The 23320-nt window shown below is 38.4% G+C and overlaps 3 protein-coding genes across 7 annotated transcripts; 1 reads left to right on the top strand and 2 right to left on the bottom strand.

Moving 5' to 3' along the window:
• Window positions 1-330: 330 nt before the first annotated feature.
• Window positions 331-3820, top strand: LOC105034416 (GDSL esterase/lipase At2g40250). Its single transcript, XM_073245192.1, has 3 exons — window positions 331-1005; window positions 2830-2893; window positions 3627-3820. Exons 1-3 carry the CDS (start codon window positions 331-333, stop codon window positions 3818-3820), a joined length of 933 nt encoding a protein of 310 aa, XP_073101293.1.
• A 923-nt stretch (window positions 3821-4743) lies between these two features.
• LOC105034414 (uncharacterized) lies at window positions 4744-6677 on the bottom strand. 4 transcript variants are annotated; one of them, XM_010909566.4, is made up of 5 exons: window positions 6155-6677; window positions 5950-6032; window positions 5789-5825; window positions 5565-5676; window positions 4744-5467 (listed from the first exon to the last, which is right to left on the bottom strand). In XM_010909566.4, the coding sequence occupies exons 1-5, from the start codon at window positions 6399-6401 to the stop codon at window positions 4906-4908; spliced, it is 1041 nt and encodes a 346-aa protein (XP_010907868.2). In that variant the 5' UTR covers window positions 6402-6677; the 3' UTR covers window positions 4744-4905. The 4 variants fall into 4 exon arrangements, with proteins under 4 accessions (XP_010907868.2, XP_073100644.1, XP_010907869.2 ...); XM_073244543.1 differs by having other exon boundaries at window positions 5795-5825; XM_010909567.4 differs by having other exon boundaries at window positions 5950-6026; window positions 6155-6675.
• A 6805-nt stretch (window positions 6678-13482) lies between these two features.
• LOC105034413 (uncharacterized) lies at window positions 13483-22836 on the bottom strand. 2 transcript variants are annotated; one of them, XM_073244672.1, is made up of 4 exons: window positions 22229-22836; window positions 17855-18340; window positions 13986-14493; window positions 13483-13889 (listed from the first exon to the last, which is right to left on the bottom strand). In XM_073244672.1, the coding sequence occupies exons 1-4, from the start codon at window positions 22748-22750 to the stop codon at window positions 13852-13854; spliced, it is 1554 nt and encodes a 517-aa protein (XP_073100773.1). In that variant the 5' UTR covers window positions 22751-22836; the 3' UTR covers window positions 13483-13851. The 2 variants fall into 2 exon arrangements, with proteins under 2 accessions (XP_073100773.1, XP_019702551.1); XM_019846992.3 differs by having other exon boundaries at window positions 13978-14493; window positions 22229-22834.
• Between the last annotated feature and the right edge of the window lie 484 nt (window positions 22837-23320).

The raw sequence follows: 23320 nt of genomic DNA, 5'->3' as shown, positions 1-23320 counted from the left end.
TCCCAACCATCCATCTACTTATCTCCAAAACTTCAAACCAATACGAACTTCTAGAATTAAAGTCCCATGCCGACTATTGTTCTCCTCTCCATCAGTAGCCATGGTAGAACAAACTGGAACGACACACATTATAACGATCCAACGTATACCACCTAGTACGTGGTCCACCATCCGGCCCATCCCAGCCGTTCATCTAAAATTTTAAACCAATTCAAACTTTTGCGATAGAGTCCCACCCACCCAAAATATTCTTCTCTGGTCCACTACCTCCCTCTATATTAATACCAAGAAAACGTCACCCAAGAGAAACCACGACGAGCACCGAAAGCCATGGAGAACCGAAAGCTCGCCATCTGCTTCCTCCTTTTCTCCACCCTCCTCTCTCTCTTCCCCCACTTCGCCGCAGCGGAGCCGTCGAAGAACATCTCAGCCGTCTTCGCCTTCGGCGACTCCACGCTGGACGCCGGCAACAACAACGACCTCTCGACCCTCGTCCGAGCCGACCATCCACCCTACGGCCGTGACTTCCCCGGCCAAGTCCCTACCGGGAGGTTCACCAATGGCAAGCTCATCACCGACTTCCTGGTGTCCTCCTTAGGCCTCAGGGATGTCCTACCATCCCACTCCGACCGCAGTCTCGCCATGGCCAACCTAACCACTGGCGTTAGCTTCGCCTCGGGGGGCTCTGGATTGGATGATCTCACCGCGACCACGTCAGGCGTGACGACCGTCGGGAGACAGGTGGCGAACTTTGCGGCGTACATCGAAAGGCTGGAGGCGGCCGTAGGGAACGACGAGGCGAGTAGGATAATAAAAGATGCGATGTTTGTGATTGGTGCTGGCTCTAATGATATGATGATGAACTACTACATACTTCCAGCCAGAAGAATGACCTTCAGTACTGTCTCTAGTTACCAGAGGTTCCTCCTTTCTCAGCTTCAGAAACTTGTCATGGTATTCCTCTTTCCTCCTCTTCTTGCTGCTGCTTTTTTTGTTTTTTTCTGGGTAAACTTCTCTTCCTGCTTTACGTGTCTATTTATTTATTTATTTATCTATTTAGCATGTTAAGTTTTTATCTCAGAAAACTTTATATTTATTTATTTATTTATTTATTTATTTATTATATATCTATATAGCATGTTAAGTTTTGATATGCTCAGAGAATTTTACTCACGCATAGCATGGATGTTTCTCTTGTGGTTCTGTTTCTATTTTATTTTTTGTTTTTTCTCCGATGATTCTGCTTTTATTTTATTTTTCTTGTCCTGATCTTGTAAGTTCGTTGTAGTTTCTTTATTTTTTTAAATAAATTATGGTTTTTTCCTCGATTTAAATAAAAAGAAGGAACGCAAACTACTTAAGCCTTCATCTACCATCTTTGAGCTAGCCTTCGTTCGTGTTGAAGCTTTTCCATATACTGATCATGAGGAGCTTCATACATACTTATTTTTTAATAAAATAAATCACCCTTAGTAAAGTTGCAGCTAATGTACTTCATCAAAAAAAAAAAAAAAAAAAAAAAAAAAAAAAAAGGTCGTAGCGAGAGTAAAAGAAACAAGAACTATATTGTGCACCTGCCCAACTCTATAGTTTAAGGTAGGAATTAATTATTCGGTCATATTTTTGAGTTATCTTCGTGAAGGTTGGTTGGCTTTGCTAGATTCATACCCAAGAATTGGGGTCTCAATTTGGGACTAAAATACATCCATGAATTATGGCTAACACTCCTAGTTGTTTCCTGATTATATTGGATTTAGGTAAATAAAAGTACATCTTGGAAGTTTTCATATCCCAGTTAATTTTGTGAGGCACCAAAGATTTTCCTAATTCTAGAGTGTGAAAAAAAAATCCAGATTTTTCTGATTTTTGTAATACAAAGTACTGTTATTCTGGATTATGAAATTACAATGTCCATAATATTAATTTGACTGCAACTTTTTATTCTCATTTAATATTTTATTTGTGCAATTCTACACTTGGTATCTAGCGCCAATGATATATACCCACGAGAATTGAAAAAGAACCGAATCTGCTAAAACCATTTTGGATCCTCCGTACCCTCCAATGTACAACGACTCTGGGATAGGCTCTCATGCAAGATGGCCACGTACTGCAGCTAATATTTTCTCTTATAAAATAGAACAAAAAACATAAGATGAGGATCTCCTCATAGTAAGATCATGTATGTATTAATTAATTACCTTGAAATTTTGCATCATCTCTCTTACCATGACATCTCTCTAACAAAGTGGAGTAGTCTAAGTCTAAGGAGGGCAGCAATTTCATGATCATGCATGAAATATATACATAGGATGCACATGTCATACAATTCAATCTATATATATGGCCAAAACAATGTCATACAGAATGCTATGTTGTTACTTCACTCACACAAATTCTGGGAGAATAATGATAGGAGAAAAAACACCTTCCAAAATTGAAATTCTGTTCGTTTTTTATGTAATGGGAGGATTGGTCACCCAGTTTGTTTATTGATTCATGTGCAAATTTTACAAGGAGTGGCCTGTTACATTGCCTGAAGCTGAGATGGCATAGGTGTATATAAACAAGCCAAACTAAATCTCAACATGCTTACGGCTTTCAGTGCACTTCTTAGCTAACGTTACTGCTTTATATCATTTAGCATCTTTAAGATGTACGACTAATGCTTGCTAACAATGCCCAGCGACCTGGTTCAAAGCAGGTTCAATTAAAAATTGAAATTCTGTTGTTATTTTTCTGTAATTTATTTTGCATCCTTTGGAATGAATCTTGTCTTCTTTTTTTTTTTTTTTGATGAACGAATCTTGGTATATTTTTAACTAATAGAAATACAATGCAGCAATTATCCAACATGGGAGCAAGAAAATTCGCAATAGCAGGCCTTCCACCGGTTGGTTGCCTTCCGTTACAAATCACTATGGAAGCCATGCGATCAATTAGTACGCCCACATTACAACGCACTTGCATCATCCAACAGAATAATGATGCCATGGCATACAACACATTGCTCCAAGACACCATCCACAGGTGGAACAATACATTACCCAAATCTAAGTTTGTCTATGTGGATATATACAATCCATTGATGGAGATGGTCACAAATCCTCTGAAATATGGTAAGATTGCAAACTAGACTTTCAGTTGCTTGCTTTTATAAAAGTATTATTAAAACATTTTTTGCATTATTTTGACTTTCGTATTATCAAGGACATTAATATATAATTCAATAGATTTGCTCTGATAGTTTGACACATTTTTCCTCTGCAAAGTTGTGTCATCAAGAGCACAAAATAAGATGAAAAATTGACATTTTTTATTTCAGTTTGGTTACTTTGCTTCTTCTGATGAAGCTAACTACAACCAGTTAAAACTAAGGTGTGTTTAAAGTACTAAAATACGTGGGTGCAACACTAATGACATCTCTAGGAACCTTTTATAAGGAATATTATAAAAACACAACTCAATAAGAACGCAAAAATTAAAATTCTATGGAAAACTGGGCTAACATGGATTTACTGAAACTTTGACTTCAGTTTTATTTCCATGAAAGGCGACTGAATAACACATTCTTATTGGTATCTTTAAATGATCTTTCTGACATTATTCTTCATGTTTGGATATAGGTTTTACAGAGACAAATTTGGGTTGCTGTGGAACTGGTTCCATGGAGATGGGACCATTATGCAACCCCCTTGTTCCAACTTGTCCCTTTCCCAACAGATTTATGTTTTGGGACTCCGTCCATCCATCACAGGCAACATACCAAGCTCTCGCCAAACAATTCATGGAAACTGTGATGCCAGAATTTCGGAAGTAAATTTTCAGCAAAACAAATCAAGTAAAACTGTGCCTAGAGAGATTTCTGTATAGGTTGATTTCTTATAGTTTAGGCCTTCATGAGAAACATGTTAGCATCTTAGTCCTTAGTTCTAAATTAACATTGGCCAATTTAGCCTTTTTCTTTAGCTCAATCATAGTATTTTCTGTTGAAAAGGTGCCCCCTATTTTGTTCCTGTGCTTCCTATTATTCCGTGGGGTTATGGATGCTTCTATTCTATAGCATACAGAATGTCATGCTACTCCTGTTAATAGAATAAATAATGGGAGAAATATACTTAATAATTAAATAGTTTATGAGGGCTCGTGCAGCATGTATTTAATCCCATATCAATTATATATACTAGATAAATCTTGAATATTTATATCAGGATAAATAATCCAAGTAATATTTTCTGCTTGGCCTTTTTAGGTGAGGTTTTGGGCTTGTGTTGCAAATGATATCAGAATAGGCCCCAAGTCAATTAAACTATGAATCTGCTATGGTGTTTGTGATTAGATTTGTGATACTTATAAATAGATATATATGGATTTGTATCTTTAGTTTAGTGAAGATGTTGCGACTTAAGCGGAAGAAAAATTTATATGGTCATTTGTTTAGCTTCATATTGGCTATCTATTAAGTCGATCTTGGATACTTATATAAATGGATACTTATATAAATTCAATAAATTCAGATAATGCGTCATGGATGGCTAATCGTTTTAGATAATATAGTTTTTATTGGCTTTACCGGATAATATAACCACCTCTCCGCTTGCATGACTAGTAAAAAAAAACTAAAAAAAAAAAAAAAAAAAAAAAAAGAAAACAAGGAACTAGAAAATACGGTCAATGATGCCTAACCTTTTCAACATTCATAATACATCATTCAGACAAAGGACTTGCGGACTTGCGGTCAAACAGCATGTGCATTCAGCTATTTTTTTTTCTCCAAACATTCCATGGTATTTTTTTTCTCCAAACATTCCATGGTATACGAGTAGAAAAGAAAATATTAAGTCATGACCTCCCCTTTGGACAAGTACCACAACATCTCACCACATTGCACTCATATGGTCAGATCTAGAGTACTTGTCCTTCTTTCTCCTCACTGCCAACTTCTTCCTCCCACATGCCATGATTTGAGGCCTTTTCTACATCTCTAGAACATCTTTCCATCCTTGAAGGACCAAACAAGGAGAGAGATAAGCTGCTCTCCAGTTCTTCTTCCCACCTCCTTTGTTGTTTCTTCTCCTGCCTGGGTCCTATGTGTAGAGAGAGATTCAGATCAGGCCCCTGATCATTAGCCTTCCATCTCTCCGAGCTCTGCCCTTCTGGACCAGTCAATCCTCTTTCCTGCAAGTAGGCTCCCCTTTCTTCGGCTTGATATTGTGTAGTTCCTAGTCTGCAATTATGGAGCAAGTGGGACTCTCCAGTCGCTTCACGAAGTTCGCAGATAGCTTGATGATTTGAAGATGATGTGTTTATGTGGAAATCCTGATTGCTCTTCAGTCTGTCGCTTCCTCTGAAGATCATCTCGTTTATGGAACCATGAGATCTTGATCCCACCGTAGAATTCATGGCCCTGCTCAGGACTGGATTTTGAGTCCAATTTCTATGGCCAAACCATGAAGAGCCATCGGATCTGATAGGAGGTCACAAGAAGTTGCCATGGGATGGTTATATAAATTATAAAACAGTACTAATAAGGAACATCCATATATTTGAGTAACTTCATGGACCTTAAGTTTGGAATAGTGGGCCTTTGATGACAACCATGTAGCATGGGAAGATGGCCAAGATTGTATATATGCTGCTTCGTTCCTTTCATCACACTCCAAGGATCAGCTATAACTGCAATTAGGGGCAAAGATCCACAAACAGGAGATCGAATTCGTTCAATAAATCAAATCATAGAATCTATTTGGATTCTCCTGAAGAAGTAGTTTTTGGGAAATTAGCAAACCTTGACCTGACTCATCGATCTTCTTGCTCCTATACATCTGATGCCAATAAGACCCAAATTAAGGAACAAAAATTTCAGTTTACAGGAAAAGAAACATACTAGTGCATGCCAAAATAAACTCTATCTAATAGTTCCCTTGTAAGAAAGGTTGATAGAATTACTTGTAGATGACTCTTCACATGAGCTATGCTAAGGCCCTTAACTTTCATCAATTCAAGGACCATCTTCGGCGTCGCTCCTGCATCTCGAAGGGGACAAACAAATAAAAAGGAAAAAAAAAAAAGTTAGGATGAAGTGAACTAGAAAAAGTAATTGTTATCCTCATCATACTGATATATATATTGAAAGAGGTATTGATCCTCTCACGATCTTGGCCACCGAGTCTCTCAACGGCTTGAACAAAACAAAGGTGGAGTTCCGGCGTCCACCGAAGCCTTGGGTTCTTGGATCTGACATACTGCCTTACAGTCCCGGAGCTCGGCTTCCTCTCGCTCTCCTCCACGGTGCTATTGCTCGAGCTCCCTCCATTTCTCAAGTTATCCTCGCCGTCTTCTTCAACCTCACCGACTTTGGAAGGTCTTCCCCTCGAGCTCTCGGAACTCATACTTCTCATCACCACCACCTTAGGCGCCCTTGGAACTTATAGGCAAAGAAAATAACCAAAGAACCATAATCTAATCTTCTTCTTCAGTTGTCTCCATTTTCTCAAAAATTAATTAACCGAAGAGCTCCCACCGCATCGACCCCGCTACCCTATATATCAAAAGCAAGCCGGATAGGTTGAGTTTATCAACCCACCATCATGTCATCCTCTCTGACGTAGGCGGTGAGAAAGAAACAAAGTTAGAAGCCAAGTCTCTCTCTCTCCCTCAGAGAGATAAGGGTCCAGCATACACATGCATGGGCATGTGGTGAAGCAGGGTTATTCTACATTGATATGGTCGTATGGATATATATATGCATGCATGGATGGGTTTTGGATGGCAGGGAGGGAAACATGGAAGAAGGAAAGGGACGGGAAGGGGCACAAGGGACATGCAAACAGAAGCCATAATGTTAGGGGGCGGCTTTCTTTTGTTCACATGAGAAGCTCCACTCTCACTTGGCTGGAGGAGACTGGTTGATTCATCGGAATTGATAGAATACAAGGAGAATGGTTGATGCAAGGTCACCAAGTCGGCCCAAGAAAGAATTTGTGGGAGTTAACGGGCGCCTCAAAGCACTGTCCAGCTAAGCGGTGGGAAGCTGTGGATGGGATAGTTCACGGTACTACTTATTTTTTGATGCTAGCTGTCGGTGATACCGACCGAAAGCTAGATTAATGTCACCACCCAGCCTCACTTCACGTCGGGAATCACGGAATTGTTCCTTCTTGCCACCAAAAATATGCAAGGCCGTTTTCCTCTGCCATATAAACCCTTCTTAAAAAAAAAAAAAGATTTAGATTTAGAGTTTTTTTATTCTTTTAAGGGCACAACTCTAGGAGTGTAACGGATAACAACAACCTGCATCATATCCTTGAAGAACACCGTGTATCTCACCCAAAAAAGGTAAGTTGGATAGTCCTTTCTAAGAGTACAAGTGCTAGGTTGTAATTGTAATTAGATCTTTATATTTCACTTGCAATTGCATATGGAGTACCATGTTTTGTTTCATGGGTTGGAAAAATTTATGAAATGCAACTAGAATTAGATGGATCAGATTATATCCTATGCCAACTTTGGCTTAATTAAAACCGGCTTGACCAAAACTAGCCTGTGGGGTAGAGTCCAAGTCTAAACCCTATTTTCTGAAGGGTCAAATATAGAATAAATGACTGCATGACCTGACCTTTTTAAAAACGGGACAAAAAGATCCTGGACTAGCTATAGCACCGGAACAAACAAGTAAGACAATATATGGTCATTATTATGTATCTGTACCGCTGCCTTGACTGGAAAAATGGACTCATAGTTCTTAATTACCACACTATATTTTAGTAAGCAAACATGATGAATGTCTTGCTAAGTGAAAAATGACGCTAGTTAAGTTAGGTCTAATAGATAGGCTTCATCTGTTTGATGTTTGATGTTTCCTATAGCTCATGGGATCTGTCCCATCTTTTTCTTGGAAAGGAATAAGTTCGCAAAAACATAAATAAAAAAAGAGAATTAAAGGGCATTATTGAATTAGAATTAAATGCCTATTAAGTGCACCGAACCCACAAATATGGAATTAGCAATTTAATAATCAATCAACCCATGTATGATAGCAAAACAAGCAAGTCACACATCAATTTCATTATACTATATTGCAAGACAATTGTTTCTGAGCACATAATTAACAGGTGCCCCACAGCATCACTTTTTCAAGAATGGAACATCTCGGAAAGGATATGCAATTCCATCATAATACCAAAAAAATCCAGAGTTAATCCCCAGTCACCCTCCTCCCTTCTTTCCAAACCACTCTCATGAATTTTTGGACCCAGTCCAATTCCATGCATCAATCATTCATGCTGGTTTTAGGTCATCTGTGCAGAGTCCTTTTGGGTATGGCATCAGTATGATTGAATATGGGCAAGTTTTCCAATCGCTTGACTTGCATGGTTTTGTTGTCCTTCCAACCTAACCTAGAGCTAATCATGCATATATTTGTCTCTCACTAGATTAGCAGATCTTGGAAGTCTTAGATCCGAGCAAGAGTCAATGTTCCCTTCACTGACTCAGAGCACCGGTTCATGCACAGGTCATGGGCATGGGGCCATAAATGGATCGGTCCAGCTGAACCAGGCCTTGCACCAGTCTATGTAGACACTTTTATTGGACTAGTAAAATTGATGACTTGTCCAGGCCATAATATTCCGCTAATGCATCCAAACTAGAGTGTCTTTCACAAGCTGTTGTCGTCCAGTAGTTAACGCAACTGGCCCTCTCTTCTTCTTCTTTTTTTTCCTGTACAAAACCTCATTCGAATATTTTGGCTTAACAAGCCAAGCTTGACTTGTGACAAACTGGGTAATAGCTCATTGGTTGTCCAATCCTCCATCTAGGTGGGGATTCAATATTTGGATCTTCTTAAGAGGTGCTTCTCATATCTAATATAAGTAACTCTGAATAGAAATACTCCCTTTTTTTAATTTTAGTTTTAAAGGACCTCGATGCATTTTATGATTTTTTTAATTTTGAATAATTAAATTAGGACAATAAGCTTCAAAGAGGCATTTATTCAGTTGCTTCTCTCTCTCTCTCTTTTTCTCGTGCATGCCCAGGCGATGGTTGGGGCATCACCAGGCACCAATCATTTCTTAATAATTTCAGAGAAATGATGAAAGAACTACTTCTTCACACCCCCTCCATGAAATGGATGCTAATAGTTTTGTATCATTTTCTAAAAAATTGTTTGATGAGGTATAATCAAGAATTTATCAAAACAAGCTTCCCTTATAATTTGAGAGTTGTAATTCTTCCCATTCACATAAAAAAAAAAAAAAAAAAAAAAAGACACAAAAGAATTGTAATTCCTCTAGAATGTGGGTGTACGTGCGAAAGTCTAGGTGATAACGTTCAAATTAAACCATGTATCATCTTCAAACCATGTGCCTCCTCGTGCTACAATAGTTTAAATTAATACAAATAAAAAATGATCCACGAGAGAGAGAGAGAGCATGATTATACCGGAAAGAAATGACGTGCAATTTTGAATTGTTGAAACTTGAAAGTCGTCATAGAATATGAAGCCTATGTCGATTGATCCTTAAATAAAACCCCTCCCTCTCATTGCTACAATGGCTGGTCCATTGTGTTAATTATCAAGTGCCATAATATATATAGTATCCACTCTACTAACTAATATTCTTCTTTTTTTAATTTTTTATTTTTTTGGCAACTAATATTCTGCAACATTGCTCTTTTATTCAAATTGTGGTGGAGCCTCCTTCCACCTTGTATTTGACAAAAAAACTACTCCTGACAACACACTCTCTTTCCAAAACTAAAACCTGACACGACATTAAAAAATGCCATAATATCTCGTATCCATCAATTACTTACAACTTAGCATTATGTTAATGTTAATATGCTGTCTCTATATGCGTCAGTAAGTACCTATATAATTGGATCAGTGGGATCCTTTTTTTTCCTTCTATGCACCCTCGGTGATGGTGATATACGTTGTCCCTACCTGTGGAGAGACTAGTGAGTTTCTCCATCACTTCAGAGCCAACCTCCAAAAAAAGCTAAAAGTTAATATCTAATTATGTATAGTTTATACGTACTAATCTATATACATAACAAACTTTCCAACTTAATTATATGACAAAGTGGGACCTCATCCACCCCAGTCGCACAAAGCCAAGGAACTGACATGGGATACCAGTAGCTGCTAGCAAAGTTTTCCATGTGGCAAACTCCCCCATCATATCTTCACTTAACTTGAACCTTGGCCAATTGTCTTAAATGCATTGGTTGTTTAGGGAGTCGGTGATGCTTGTTTCCATCCAAGTGAATCCAATTTAGAAGTCTCCCTTCAAGCAAAATGAGACGAACAAATGTCTAAGGTGAGCATGACAATTTTCTACTTGTCTAATCAATAGCCTTCTTTTGAACTGTCAAAAGTAGCGGCTAACTGGAATTGGAAGAAACCTTTTAAGACACATGGGGGCGGATGCTGTTGAGGGAGTTGGCTTCCATAGAAAAGCACATATTCCATAGGATAGCTCAGATCAAATTGTCAGTATTAGGCCATGGCTTTAGTCCTTGAAGTCTTTTATCTTGGTTGGTGTGAGGTAGTGAGAGTATTAATTTGTTTCATTTCCACTTTAGTTGAGTCTGAAGGGGAAACTCATGCATGTGTATCCCCCCATAGTCACGAGATTGTGAGTGCTATAATTGCGATATTCTTTAAATTATCTGAAAAGTTCTGTACTCCAAACAAAGCCATTCATAGAACTATGAATTATCCTGAAATAATTGAGCCATAATTATATATGGTTTACACATAGCTCATGATTTCTTAAGTTTACAATACTTAAATATATTTTTTGAATGATCGATCGGATCATTGATGTTAACTATTTGTTGCTTTTGATTTCCTTATTTTTTTTTAAGGAAAAGAATGGGATGCTATACATATGCAAGAGCTCCGGGTTCCATATTTTGTTGTCGTCAACCTTTTGTTTATAGAAGTTTTCCCCCTTTCTTTCATGTTTGATAGTGTTTTGATATGTTTGCACTGTTTGAGCAAAAATTGCACACGTGCCTCTCGACATGCCATTATTGGGCATGTGTCATGCATGTGCATGATAGACAACCAGCCTGTACTTAAGCATGAACATTTTAGTACTTTAGCAAACTGTTATCAAACTAAAATCAACATATAAACTCTTAACTGACTCCCAATGATAGAGGCTAATACCTCCCTTTTTTTTTTTTTCGCATATATTTTACCTCTTGGGAACCATCCATAAGTACCAATTCTGAAGCACCTAAATCGTCTGTCCAGAAGTTCATGATTATATGCAGCACCACTCATTTCTCAACACAAAAAACTGCCAAATCCTTGCGAGTCCTCTTTATCGCATCTTTTTTGGCAAAAATACAAATAGTGAAAATACCTCATCAAGTAATTTAATAAAAATATGAAACCTTCGTGATATAAAATATTATACAGCCTTCGATAACTACCATCAAAAGACAGACGGCCATCAAACAAAAATAATCCATGAATACATGATGTCATACATAATATATATTGTTTGGTAGCCGTCCATCTTTTAATTGTAGCTATCAAGGATTGTGCATCACTTTGTGGTGTGGACCGCATACTGTAGAGGATCCTTTGGTTGCCTTAATATGCCCTACTAGCTTAAGGAGACATAATGAGGTCTACTGAGAGAGAGAGAGAGAGTATGATCACTGGATAAGTACATCTCTATACTTTCAGGTAGGAAATCCAAGAGGCAGATCCTGTAAGCCTGTATTAAATACGTAAATGTTCCAAGGGACCGGGGAAGGAGAGAATATTCCAAGGTGAGGAAGGTGGATTTAAAATGCTCTGGTGGTTCAGGCCCGTGAGGATTTTTATTACCGACTTTCGTGTGACAAGGTTCACTCGCACACTCAACCTGCGAAATCAACCCACCAATGTTCATGCAGTAACGTACCTTTCATGGCCACACTAGAATCCTGTGAATGAGAAAGGATGTCTGTCAACATGTCATGGGCCTCATCATCATCTATCCATGCATGCATGTCGACCATATATGATCCACGCCACCATGCCTTCATGTGTCCCGTGTCCATGTCATTGCGGCTTCTCACTTGGCCAACTATGAAGCATGTAATTAAGAGCACAAAATAATTTATTACTTTTCTTTCCATGCAAGTTGACAGTAAAATCAGGACATTTTAACATCACTCCATGGACTTGCGTCTAAAACAAAAGCTTGTTGTTCAGCTCCTTAATTTACAGTCCCTTTCACGCCGTGTATGGTTAAGGAGGACCAGGAATTAAAAAAGACCTGGTTATATGGACCAAGTGTTCAAAGAATGGTAAAGAAGGGGGTATTATTATAGTTCCATCCACCGGGGGATCGGTCAATAAGTTCTCCTCGAAATTATGACTAGTAGATTCTTCCTATCGTTGGAGTTGGTATTTCTCATCCATCACAAATGGAAGGCTTCTGAGGATACATGTGATATCCTATCACACAAACTGAGATCTGATCAGATCTGCTCTATTATATGTTATCATCTTTAACGTCAACTAGCTTCCTACAGCAATAATTTAACTCTCGGAAAGATAAGAAAGCTTTGTTGATCGAATATGAAAGAGAGGTAATGGAAGACAGTCGTTTAAGCAGCATCTCAAGATGGTCAGGTATGAGAAGAGACCATGGAAACAAGTGGACTTTGATGTATACCATTCAGAAGATTACCAACTTGCCAGGTTTTTTTACCACTTTTGTTCCCAGAAATGAAAATGGTGGAGCAGATTGATTAGCCAAACATGGCTGCTCCATGCAAATATCTACTATTTGGATACAGGATTTGCTTCCATCATTCCTGTGTATGTTGGATTCTGGTATAGGTAGTACTGAAATAGGTTCGTGCAGAACCTTGTAACTTTTTATATATGTTGCATCTTTTGCGCACTAATTCACCACCAGAAATCAATGGATCATGACAGGTAGCCTTCACTTTAGGCTCAATGAAGTGAACGGGCCTCCGTACACCCCACCTTTCCAAAGCTTATGGTCATAGTTCCATACCCACCTCAGGGAACCAAGCTATTTCTGTTCGTTTCTGAAAGTGTAAGTTGCCTTTTAGTCCTTTGCACTTAAATCTGTTCATTTTAAGCATTCATGCTTAGCATGATAGATGATGAACAGATTTATGATCAATTCATGCTAAGCACGAACAGAACAGATTTATCATCAATTCATGCTTAGCATTCTGTTCGTGTCTGTCAACTTACACTTAAATCTGTTCATTTTAAGCATTCATGCTTAGCATCAATGCAGAACAGATTTATCTGACAAGAATAAAATAAAACTGCAGTAATTGAAGAGGCAAAGAGTAAATTATAAACTAAGGTGCAGCAAGAAATCATAGTTGCACGAACTAAAATGACTGAGAAGTTAAATGAATAGCAACTAGAGAACCACAAGAGTCTAATTCAATGCAGCAAGAAAAAATAATTGCAAAAACTAAATGACTGCGAAGTTACAATGGAATAGCAGCCTGAGAAAAACAATTGTATTTTGATCACCCATTGAACCTTTAGATCATAAAGTTAACACCTCAACAACAAGGACAAAATATTGAGAGGGGAAAAAAAAAAACAAAGAAAATTCGTGCATTGAGTGGCTGAAGAAGATGACAAAAGCCACCTGTACCACCATATGTGGGTAACATTCCTTTCAACTCAATTGTCTTCTCTAGTTCCTTACTTCCCGGAAGAGATGAAGTGCAAAAATTGTCAAAAAAAAGAAAGTTTTTTGGCATTGGAAAGGTGAATCTCTTCAGCCGGAAAGCTTCTATCATGGGGAGGAGAAGTTAAACTGTATGCCGGTCTTTCCGTGGTCATGCCCAAACTGTTTCAATACATAACAATAGTTTATCTGAAAGCAAAAACCCATATTTGTTAGGAAACAGGAAATTCATCCATTTAGTTGGTTAAAATTCAGATTGATATGTTTTGGAACAAACCTCCATACCGAACAGTTTTGTGGGAAATATTATGCCAAATCCTACAGAGCTTCTAAATGACTCCCCAAAGTTCCGAAATGAGAAATCCTTGAACTTGTTCTCCGTTAATTTAGCAAGATTCCCAGCATTGATAAATACGTGACCATGTATTCCAGACTCTCTGAACAGTTTTAGGGGTAGGTCAAATGAAAGATCAGCAAAGGCAGTGACTGCAAGGTCGCCTCCCAGGACATCCCTTTCAGGAGAGGCAGGGGAATCATCTTTATCAGATTTCGTGGGGATGAACCTTCTTGAGTCAGTCGGGCCTAATCCTCTTGTTCTGAACCCTAACAAGGAGGTGGGCCCACCCAAGTTGCAGACAGGAGAAGAATGACCACCCATGTAAAATCGCTCAGGCAATGGTGAGGGCAAGTCCATAAATCTCCTTCCCCATGGCAGAATGACACCTGCTGCAACTCCAATATTGAGAGCAGAGTTATAAAATCCCAAGGGAAAAGCACCTCGAAGATCAAAGTCCTGTTACAAGGTATGAAGACAGCAGACAATATTGAGACACAATTCTGTCTCACTGAGATTAATAGCATGACTTTATAGCCTAATTCATGAAGAACTGCTATGACATATACGGTATTTTGTGCTCAATTGATGAATGTGATATGCCACAGAAACGTACAATATAATAAACTTGGAACCTGCACACAGTCCACCTAAACAGGGAATGATTTAAGCCACTAGTCACCCTACCACCACAAGAGCAGGAAAAACCTTCTAAGAGTAGTCCCACCCTCTTCACCCCCTATGCCCTCCGCTCCCCCCATCCCCACTCCATTCCATTTAGTCTCCCTCCATAATCAAATCTCTTAAGAATGATTCACAAGCTAGCTTTGGGCTTTTACCTAGAATTAAACCACAGATGACTCATTACCTAGAGCCAAAAGGACCCATCGACGGGAACAGAGCTCAGTGAAGGCCTAGCCAAAAGGACCCATAAGACAAGGGAAAAAAAAATACTCCTTTTAACACAACCCTCTATTAAGATTCAAAATTAACATCATCCCAAGATTTCTATTGTTCTATTGAAACTAGACAAATGCAACTTTATTTTTGTAGAATGAGTCCTTGCACATCATTCTTTTACTGATTATCCAATTCCCTCCCATTATATATACCATAAGAATGCGAGGTTCATTTCAGCAAAACTTTCCAGATCCCTCTCTCCTCCAGCACAAAACAACGACAGGCCAACCACGGGTCAATCAAAAGCCAAACATATAAGCAATGAAATTCCAACCCCTCTTCACCTCTAATTGAATCATATCCCACAACCTGCCCCCATCTCTGCTGTCAAGACCTCAGCATTAAGAAATCCCTACAATGTCCATCACTTGGCTGTCACTATCATCCATTCCTCCACCACCTCCAACTCAATCCTCTATAGCAGTCCCTCCCTCAACTGAGCCCCAGTTTCCATCCCTTACCTCTTCCATTGTCAGCCTTTCCCTCTCCCCTGTACAAACATTGAGGATCCATAATCAATCATCCCTTGTCCGATGCCTGGGCCACCATCAAGGACATGTTGCAACCACCAAGGAATAAAAGCAAGGTAGGTAGGGCTTCATATAGGGTGTTCCTGTTTTGAGACTGGGGATGTCGTTTTTTCTCTCTTTTGGGTACTCGTATGGTTTATTGGCCATTTGACCTGGCTATTTTAAAAGCCAAACAGCCTGACCGGTTTTCAACCATTTCCTGGTTTATATATGACCCAACCCCTATTGGGTTGCTGGGAATGGGTTGGCAGGTCAACCAAGTATAGCAATTTATTAGCTAGATTTTACATTTTCAGATACTAATTGGCATTCTGCTTGTTTCTTTACTTTCTAACCAGAAACAACCACACAATCTATACATGAAATGAACCTTTTCTGCATCATTGTCCACAATGTCGTCTTTCAAATTGCCTCATCCACTTCATCATGTCAGATTATTCCCTTGAACTACCTTCCACAAAAACTGCTACTGATTTCTTCAATGCTAGAATGTTTATACCAGCTTAAGTGAGGTAGGAACTGATCTTATTATAACGTCCTTAAATTCTACCATTCTCTGGTCATGAATTTTCTTCCTTGTCTAACTCAAGCGGAGATGTAAAAATGCAGGCTCACGCAAAAACTTGAGAACCTTTTTTGTCAACAAGAATGTCAAATTAAACTTGCCATCTTCTGTATTTTACCTTTCCCCATAAATGGAAATTTTTCATGTTTTACACTATTTTTGATGTATATCTTTCCTTGTAATTTTACGTATGCATCATTTGACTTATCGCTCCCATAACTTTCATATTGTTTTAAGAATAGCTGTAATAAGGTAGAGCTCTTGGCAGAAGAGTAGATTATCAATACATTTCGAGCAAAAGGAGAATGAGGGACGCAAATATACCCAAGGCCAGAAAAATCTCAATTTTGATATTATAATCCTATATATATGACACTTAACATTTTTTTGAGGAGGGAAACACACCTATACCAGGTCTAGATTTTCAGAGATGCACCACCCAAGTATCAAACCCAAAACCTTTGATTGCTAAGCAAAGGGGTGTGACCTTTGGGGCAAGCCCCAGTTCCAACAGTTATCAAATTCTTAACTGCAGAAAAAATTGTCTGAGGAGAACACCCATTTAATTTCACATGCTAGTGTATCAAAGAAGGTAGCTATGAGAAAGGTGTAATGCTCATCTCAACTCGACTTTGCACAATTCACATGTCCTTGTAAACTAGCAGGCAGTTCCTTTAATAGAAATGAATGACCAGGAATACCTTGACACTGCTTGTGTATTTAAAAGTATACAGATTACTTGTCAAATATAAGGACATACAACTTATGAACCACGTGGAGCCTAAGATAAGGACGGGACCTAGAGAAACCTTTGCTTGGAGGCATACCCATCCCAGTGCTGCCTTGATTACTGACTTAGACTATTCCTAAGAGTCTAAGATAAAAAACGTGAACCTTTCTTATGTGAAGTCATTATAAAGAATAATTCTATTATTAAGCTCTACAACTTGAGAGTTTGATCTCAGCCACATTCTGGAAGGTCGATTTGTGGACAGGTGCTCTCTTATAACACAATATCGCTAGACCACTTTGAGGTAAAGGCAACTATAAACCTTTATGAATAAGGATGTTTACTCAAAAATTATGATTGATTGCCAACTTCATAATGTACAGTTAACATATTCTCCTCGTAATAACTGCAAGGTGTTGAAACCCCAACCACAATTCATTGATGATGGAACAACAAAATCACAACAAGCCACTCAAGAGCCTTGGGTATAAGAAAAAAGCATGAGACGCAGAAATTTTGAGTTATAAAATCACTATCATTTAGAGAACTAAAATAGCATAACCATATATTAGTAGTAATTTCCAAGATGAGAAACAGCAAATTAAGTACATTATCATTCTTATCTATATGAGCTTTGCAAAACTCAACCATATCATGCTAAGGCATCTGTAAGACAGTAGAATGCAAAGGAATTTTAGCCTTGACTGCAGTGTAAAGCTAATGCCCACAATTGTTCACAAATTAATGGTTTCTAATCCAACTATGCGAAGCACATGCACAATATCTGCAGTAGAAATAGGTAAATTATGCCATTAACTATGGTATGATTCACAGTTACAGACATCCAAAATAAAAAGCTATAACAAAATCAACATCAGAAAATTGCTGTCTATGACTCACAATCAAACATGAGCAAACCTTTGGTGTAACAAATAAATTAATAACCATGATGCCAGAATTATAGAGATTGTGGTGCTATCAGATTTATCCTAGGAACTCTATAATAAAATAAGTGGCAAAGGCAGAGCATTGTACCTGCCGAAAAAATCGTAAACTTTTACTATATGGTCCAAGACCACCAACTTGAGTAGTAGATAGAAAAGCATATCCACGAGTTGGTCTCAAATGTGAATCTCTGCGATCAATCTTATACGTGTATTTTACCGAGGAGAGAAGACTATGTCCTAACAGCCTCCTTACTGCCTTGGATGCCATGCGGCTTGGATCAGTTAGGGTACGCCATGTAAGATTGTAGGCCAAGTTATGGTGTGTTGTGGAAAGCAAACCAAAAGAAAGGCCCAAAAGATGTTCTTTATATGATGAAAACTTCAACCAATCTTGAGAAAGTAATGAAACTCGAGCCATAAGAGGAGTTGATATTGCTTTGAATCTAGGCAAGGACAATCCAGCACTTATCTCTGATGTTTGGTCCCAGCCATAAGCCCCAGAAGCATCCCAGATGTCACCATAGCCAGATAAATTTTTCAACTTAAGTGATCCTTCCAGTAAACAAGATCTAGCCTAGGAAAAGCATATTAAAACAATCATGAAACGTGTAAAAGGAAAACCATTTGAACAATGTCAAACATGAATCAAGTGAATCTATACTACAATTCAGCACTAAAAATCTCCTGCTTTCATTGAGTAAATACAAACCCCAGAGTGAGAAACCCTAACTGTCAACATGTTAAACAAGACAGAGAATATTAAAAGTTCTATAAATGTCCATCATGCAAATATTAGATATTATGACAGAAATTTAAGAATGATAAGCAGTACAAATGAGTTAACAATTACTGTTTCAGATAATGAGCTTTATGAAGTAATTATAACCACCAAAAGAAGAATGTTTATGTGTGCATCCATGTGCATGGAAGAGGGATTCTACACAAAAGAAGAGACTGCATTTATACATGTGGGCATCTTGGTCTTAGAAAAGTAATGCAAAGCATCAAGCCGTTATTTTATTTTATTCATTGAGTCATCATTTTTCTTTATTTTGTTTGTAGTGTTTAATTCAATCCTGCTTAAGTATTTTGAGAAAGATTGAATAGGTTGACCTAAATCCGAACCAAATCATTTTGTTTATTTTTAGCCAAATGGGGATGCCAATCTAGATTTACGGGGATCACATGATTCTCCAATAGATTTATCTTTTATTAGAGAAAAGGGAAAGAAAAAGGGGAAAGAGAAAAAAAAAAGAGAGGAAAGAGAAAACAAGAAAGAGAAAAAATGGCATTTTTGGACCAATCAAAAAGGAGAAAAATAGAGAAGAGGGACACGAAAGAAAAGGGGGCAAAAAGAAAACAAAAGAGGAAAGAGAAAAAATGATATTTTTGGACCAATCAAAAAGGAAAAAACATGAAAGAAAGTTATAAATATTGGCTCTTAGATTTTGGGAAGGGAAGAAAGAAAAGAGACTTTACAAAAATCCTAAATCCTCCTATCTCTACATACGGCTTCCCCTTTATCTTTTGATTCATGGTCGCTTCTTCTTCGTGTTCGGATTGATCTCTCCTTCCTCTCCACTTCTTCCGGATCCTCCTTACCTTTCAACCTTCCCGTGCTAGAGTTTGTTCACCACAGTACCGCTAATCTTGGTGGTCGTGGATACCCCGCATTGGGTGAACCGGTTGCAGTCTTGAACCTCGCTGATCTTTATCTTCTCATCCAAGATAATTGATATTTCACGTAATCACCATAATCTATTATCTTCTTAATCTTCTATCAAAACCTATCCATTTTTCTTTAATAATTAAGTTTGGAAAGATTCAATTCATGGATGTTTCTTTGGGGACTATTATATGTACTTGGTGTTAGTATATTAAACTCGATTGATGGCCTTTCATTTTAGTTTTTATGGTTGCTGTTAATCTAAATCTAGATTATATTGCTGCTGAAATTGCTTTATTTCCTACGTTGGACTTTTAAGTTCAACTTAAAAGATCTTATCAAATTCAGATTTAGAATTTAAGATTGCATTTTGTCCTTTAAAGCCCTCTTCTCACTGTACTGCTACAGTAAAGTAGCTATAGCCCTGCAAAAGCACCTGCGGCTCTATTAGAAAGGAGCTTGCTACATGCACTCCCACAGTCCTACTTTTATTGTTGCACTCTTGTGTTTGTCTCTTTTAAGAATTTATCTTACATGGATAGTGCAATTGTGGCATAAGTTTGGATTTATGATCCTTTTAATTCATAAACAAATTAAATTAGTGGAATGTTTTTTGGCAGTACATGACCATCATATGATGGTGTAGTTGCAAATTTAAATAAAAGATTTTATGCCAAACTAAATGAGCATTTGGCAGGACTATATGAATGTAACGGATCTACGAATGACTTTGACTCCATCACATACAACATATCTAATTCAAAGGAATATCTATTGGATGGTTGTCATAAATATGACTTATCATTATTTTTTATTTATGTGAATAATATGGAGCATGACCCTATAGATGGTTTTCATCCCATCCGATATTATGAGCATGGTGTTTTAATTTATGATGAATGTTTGAATCATCAAGATTTAATAAACGAGTGATGGACTTGTATCACGAGAGAAAGATAATTTGAAGAAAAAAAGGAACAAGTGCACTTACTAATCTTCTGAGAAGGACAAATTGAAAAAGAAAGAAGATTTTCATCCTTATTTGAATATAGGAGGAAAATAGTTAAATGGCTCATTAAAAGTTCCATGGTTAAATCAACCCAAATATCAAAACAAACAGTATAATTAGAATTAAAACAAATATATCAAGACCTACCTTTAGAATGCTCAAAAGTTGTATGCTAGAAATGGTCGACAAGATATCATGTTTCTTAATTTCATGATGACATGATGGTTTCAATGGTCAAGCTAATACTTCAATTCAACACTCTTAGTGACCACCCTAAAGTCCATTTTGGTCCATCTCCTATTTAAGTGCAAAACATTTTCCAATTGGCTGTTAAATCTTTGATCCATTTTTTTGACTTTTAGTTTAATTCGCTGATTTATTTGCACCAATGGAGGAAAATACACAAGTAACTGCTTGTCAACTGATCACCCAATTGAAGGTGGCCTCAAACTCTAAGTCTCAATTCTCAAATTCTAAGCAATGGCAGTGGTCGCAAAGGATTTCATCCTCTTTCCAGACCTAGCTTCTTTTCCAACTTGTTGAAATTTACAAAGAGTGACTGTCCTCTCTATGATGCATGAAACAAATATCCATGCTAAATATGCAACAATATGATCATAGGTCAGAATGAGTCCAACGAAATGTGAGATTTTAAACATGGATTACAGGTGAAAAAATGATATAACGACCTAAGAATGGACAGAAGTACTTAAAAATGTTTTAAATACATTTTCCATTTCAGACAAACTGCCCTATAACATTGACAAGAACTATCTGGCTATGGGGATCACACGCCAGCACCATACCAATGATATTGTGATGTGGAGACTATGCAGAAGAATCAACCACAACTCCCAAAAGCCAAAATCATTGAGTTGTGGAAGGCAGGAAGCACTTTGCAGAATTCACTAGCAGCAAACCACACTAGACCCACTAACCAGCTAAAACCAACAATACTTAATTATAATTAAGCTACCATCTTTAACTACATGTTTGATGTTTTGTATCTTCTGGCATTCCTTTGTCTGCATACTTAACACCATTTTGAATCCATTTCTAATAAAAGCACTAAGGGCACGTTTAGTTTGTGACTAGAGTCGGAATCAAAATCAGAATAGATTGGAATGGCCATATCCCCTAACATGTTTGGTTCATGACCTGAATCAGAATTGTAATCGGAATAGGCTCTGAAAACTACAGGAGATTAAGGATTGTATTTTGGGGGATTGGAGCATTCCCATCCCCCCTTGGAATTGGAATTGGAATTGGAATTGGAATGGGACTGCCTCAAACCAAACAGCTGAAATGGGAGTCACTCATTTCCATTTCCATTCCAGAGCCCAATTCCCCCAACCAAACATGCCCTAAAAGAAAGCAACTGCCACAAAACCGAAAAACCTTCTTTTACTTGTTCTCACACATGATCCTAGAGAACCAACTCAAAGTAGATGACTGCTGTGAAAATCCAAATACAGTCTAGCGTTTATCGATAAAAAACAAGCAACAGTATTGACAAACCCAACGCCCATTTCTCATCCTAACAAGAAATGGGACGAGCAATCCGTTCCAGAAAAATAGAATATCCTCAAGTAATACATTTTTCTATCACATTTCTCAAGCATAATCGAACCTTTGGTATCAAATAACTTCACAATGCTTTCTTCTAGCAGAGGATACCTCATGTATCAAACCAATCCGAAATGAAGCCAGAAAAAATCAGCAGATTCGCAGAGAAACTACTGAATCTCCAACTTATTGGCAACAAGAATAACGAGCTCAATTCTTACCTCGGGCTTAGTGAAGATACCAATATCACCATTAAGTGGATTCTTGGCCTCCACTACATCGATGATGACATTAGCGGTGCCAGGAAGCTCCGGGGGCCCGGCATCAAGTGTGATGTTCACCGAATCGAAGACATCCAGCCGGTTGAGCCGCTCGTTTGCGGCGCCGGCGGCCTGGAGGAGCTCCTGCATCGTGGACGCCGAGCGGAAGGCGTCGAGCACCTCGGCCTCGATCAGCGAGTCCTTGGTCTTGGCGTTCCCCCTGATCACCACGTCGTGGACCCGAAGCCTCACTGGCCCGCTCGATAGGCGGCGCAAGAGGCGCTCCACCTTCTCCCTCTCCGACGGAGGGCCGCCCCCACTCTTCCTCTCTCCTTCCTCCTCCTCCTCGTATTCTTTTTCCTCTCCTCCGTTTTCGTCCTCGTCCTCATCCTCTCCTCCTCCTCTTCCATTTCCGTTCTCTTCGGATTCCTCAGCTTCTTTCTTTTCTTCGGCGGTAGGGTTTTGATCTGAGGGTTCCGCCATGAGAGTGGGGGAAAAGGACAGGTTTTTGTTGCTCCCAGCTGGGCGAGGCTTGTGTCGGAGAGTTGGCTCGGTGCTTTGGTTCTTTTTCTCCTTCAGTACTTTACGGCTTTACCTTGCCTGCTCTAAATTTCCTGTCTGCTGGGTCAAACTTTGATGGGTTTTGACGTGAACGCATTGAAGCAGTTTGTTGGGCCATGCCATCAAACCATTGATAGGACAACAGATGATAGCCATCTTTTGTAAATCAAACCATTCATAGTCACCGATGAAGCTTTTTAGTAATTTGTTGAACCATCTTGGAGACACATCTACAACCAGCAACGTATGGTGAACTCTGATTTTAACTCTCTACAATGAAAATCCAATTGTATATATTTCGTGTAAGAAAAGAACGGATCTAAACTACTCAAAGAAATATACATTTATCATGGAGCAGCACATTCTTTATCGAATCTCAGCCTATAGGCCCAATTGTACCTGTAGAAATTAGGACTTCTCTTTTCCTTGTATCCTGACAAATTGCAATTGCTTGCTCGTGGGAATCCGCATACAAAAGTTTCAGTGATGTGG

This window comes from Elaeis guineensis, chromosome 10 (assembly GCF_000442705.2).
Source record: "Elaeis guineensis isolate ETL-2024a chromosome 10, EG11, whole genome shotgun sequence".
NCBI classification, from domain to species: domain Eukaryota; kingdom Viridiplantae; phylum Streptophyta; class Magnoliopsida; order Arecales; family Arecaceae; genus Elaeis; species Elaeis guineensis.
Note: the sequence above shows the minus strand (reverse complement) of the source record. Positions and strands in the feature narration are given on the sequence as shown.

Coding starts and splice junctions, on each gene's coding strand:
- LOC105034416 (XM_073245192.1), top strand. CDS start 331: ATGGAGAACCGAAAGCTCGCCATCTGCTTCCTCCTTTTCTCCACCCTC. Junction 1,006..2,829: donor CTTTTTTTGTTTTTTTCTGG/GTAAACTTCTCT, acceptor TTTAACTAATAG/AAATACAATGCAGCAATTAT. Junction 2,894..3,626: donor CAATAGCAGGCCTTCCACCG/GTTGGTTGCCTT, acceptor GTTTGGATATAG/GTTTTACAGAGACAAATTTG.
- LOC105034414 (XM_010909566.4), bottom strand. CDS start 6,401: ATGAGAAGTATGAGTTCCGAGAGCTCGAGGGGAAGACCTTCCAAAGTC. Junction 6,033..6,154: donor GAGACTCGGTGGCCAAGATC/GTGAGAGGATCA, acceptor GTCCCCTTCGAG/ATGCAGGAGCGACGCCGAAG. Junction 5,826..5,949: donor ATGTGAAGAGTCATCTACAA/GTAATTCTATCA, acceptor TATTGGCATCAG/ATGTATAGGAGCAAGAAGAT.
- LOC105034413 (XM_019846992.3), bottom strand. CDS start 22,750: ATGGCGGAACCCTCAGATCAAAACCCTACCGCCGAAGAAAAGAAAGAA. Junction 14,494..17,854: donor GTTTACGATTTTTTCGGCAG/GTACAATGCTCT, acceptor ACCTTGTAACAG/GACTTTGATCTTCGAGGTGC. Junction 13,890..13,977: donor CAAAACTGTTCGGTATGGAG/GTTTGTTCCAAA, acceptor TTTTGCTTTCAG/ATAAACTATTGTTATGTATT.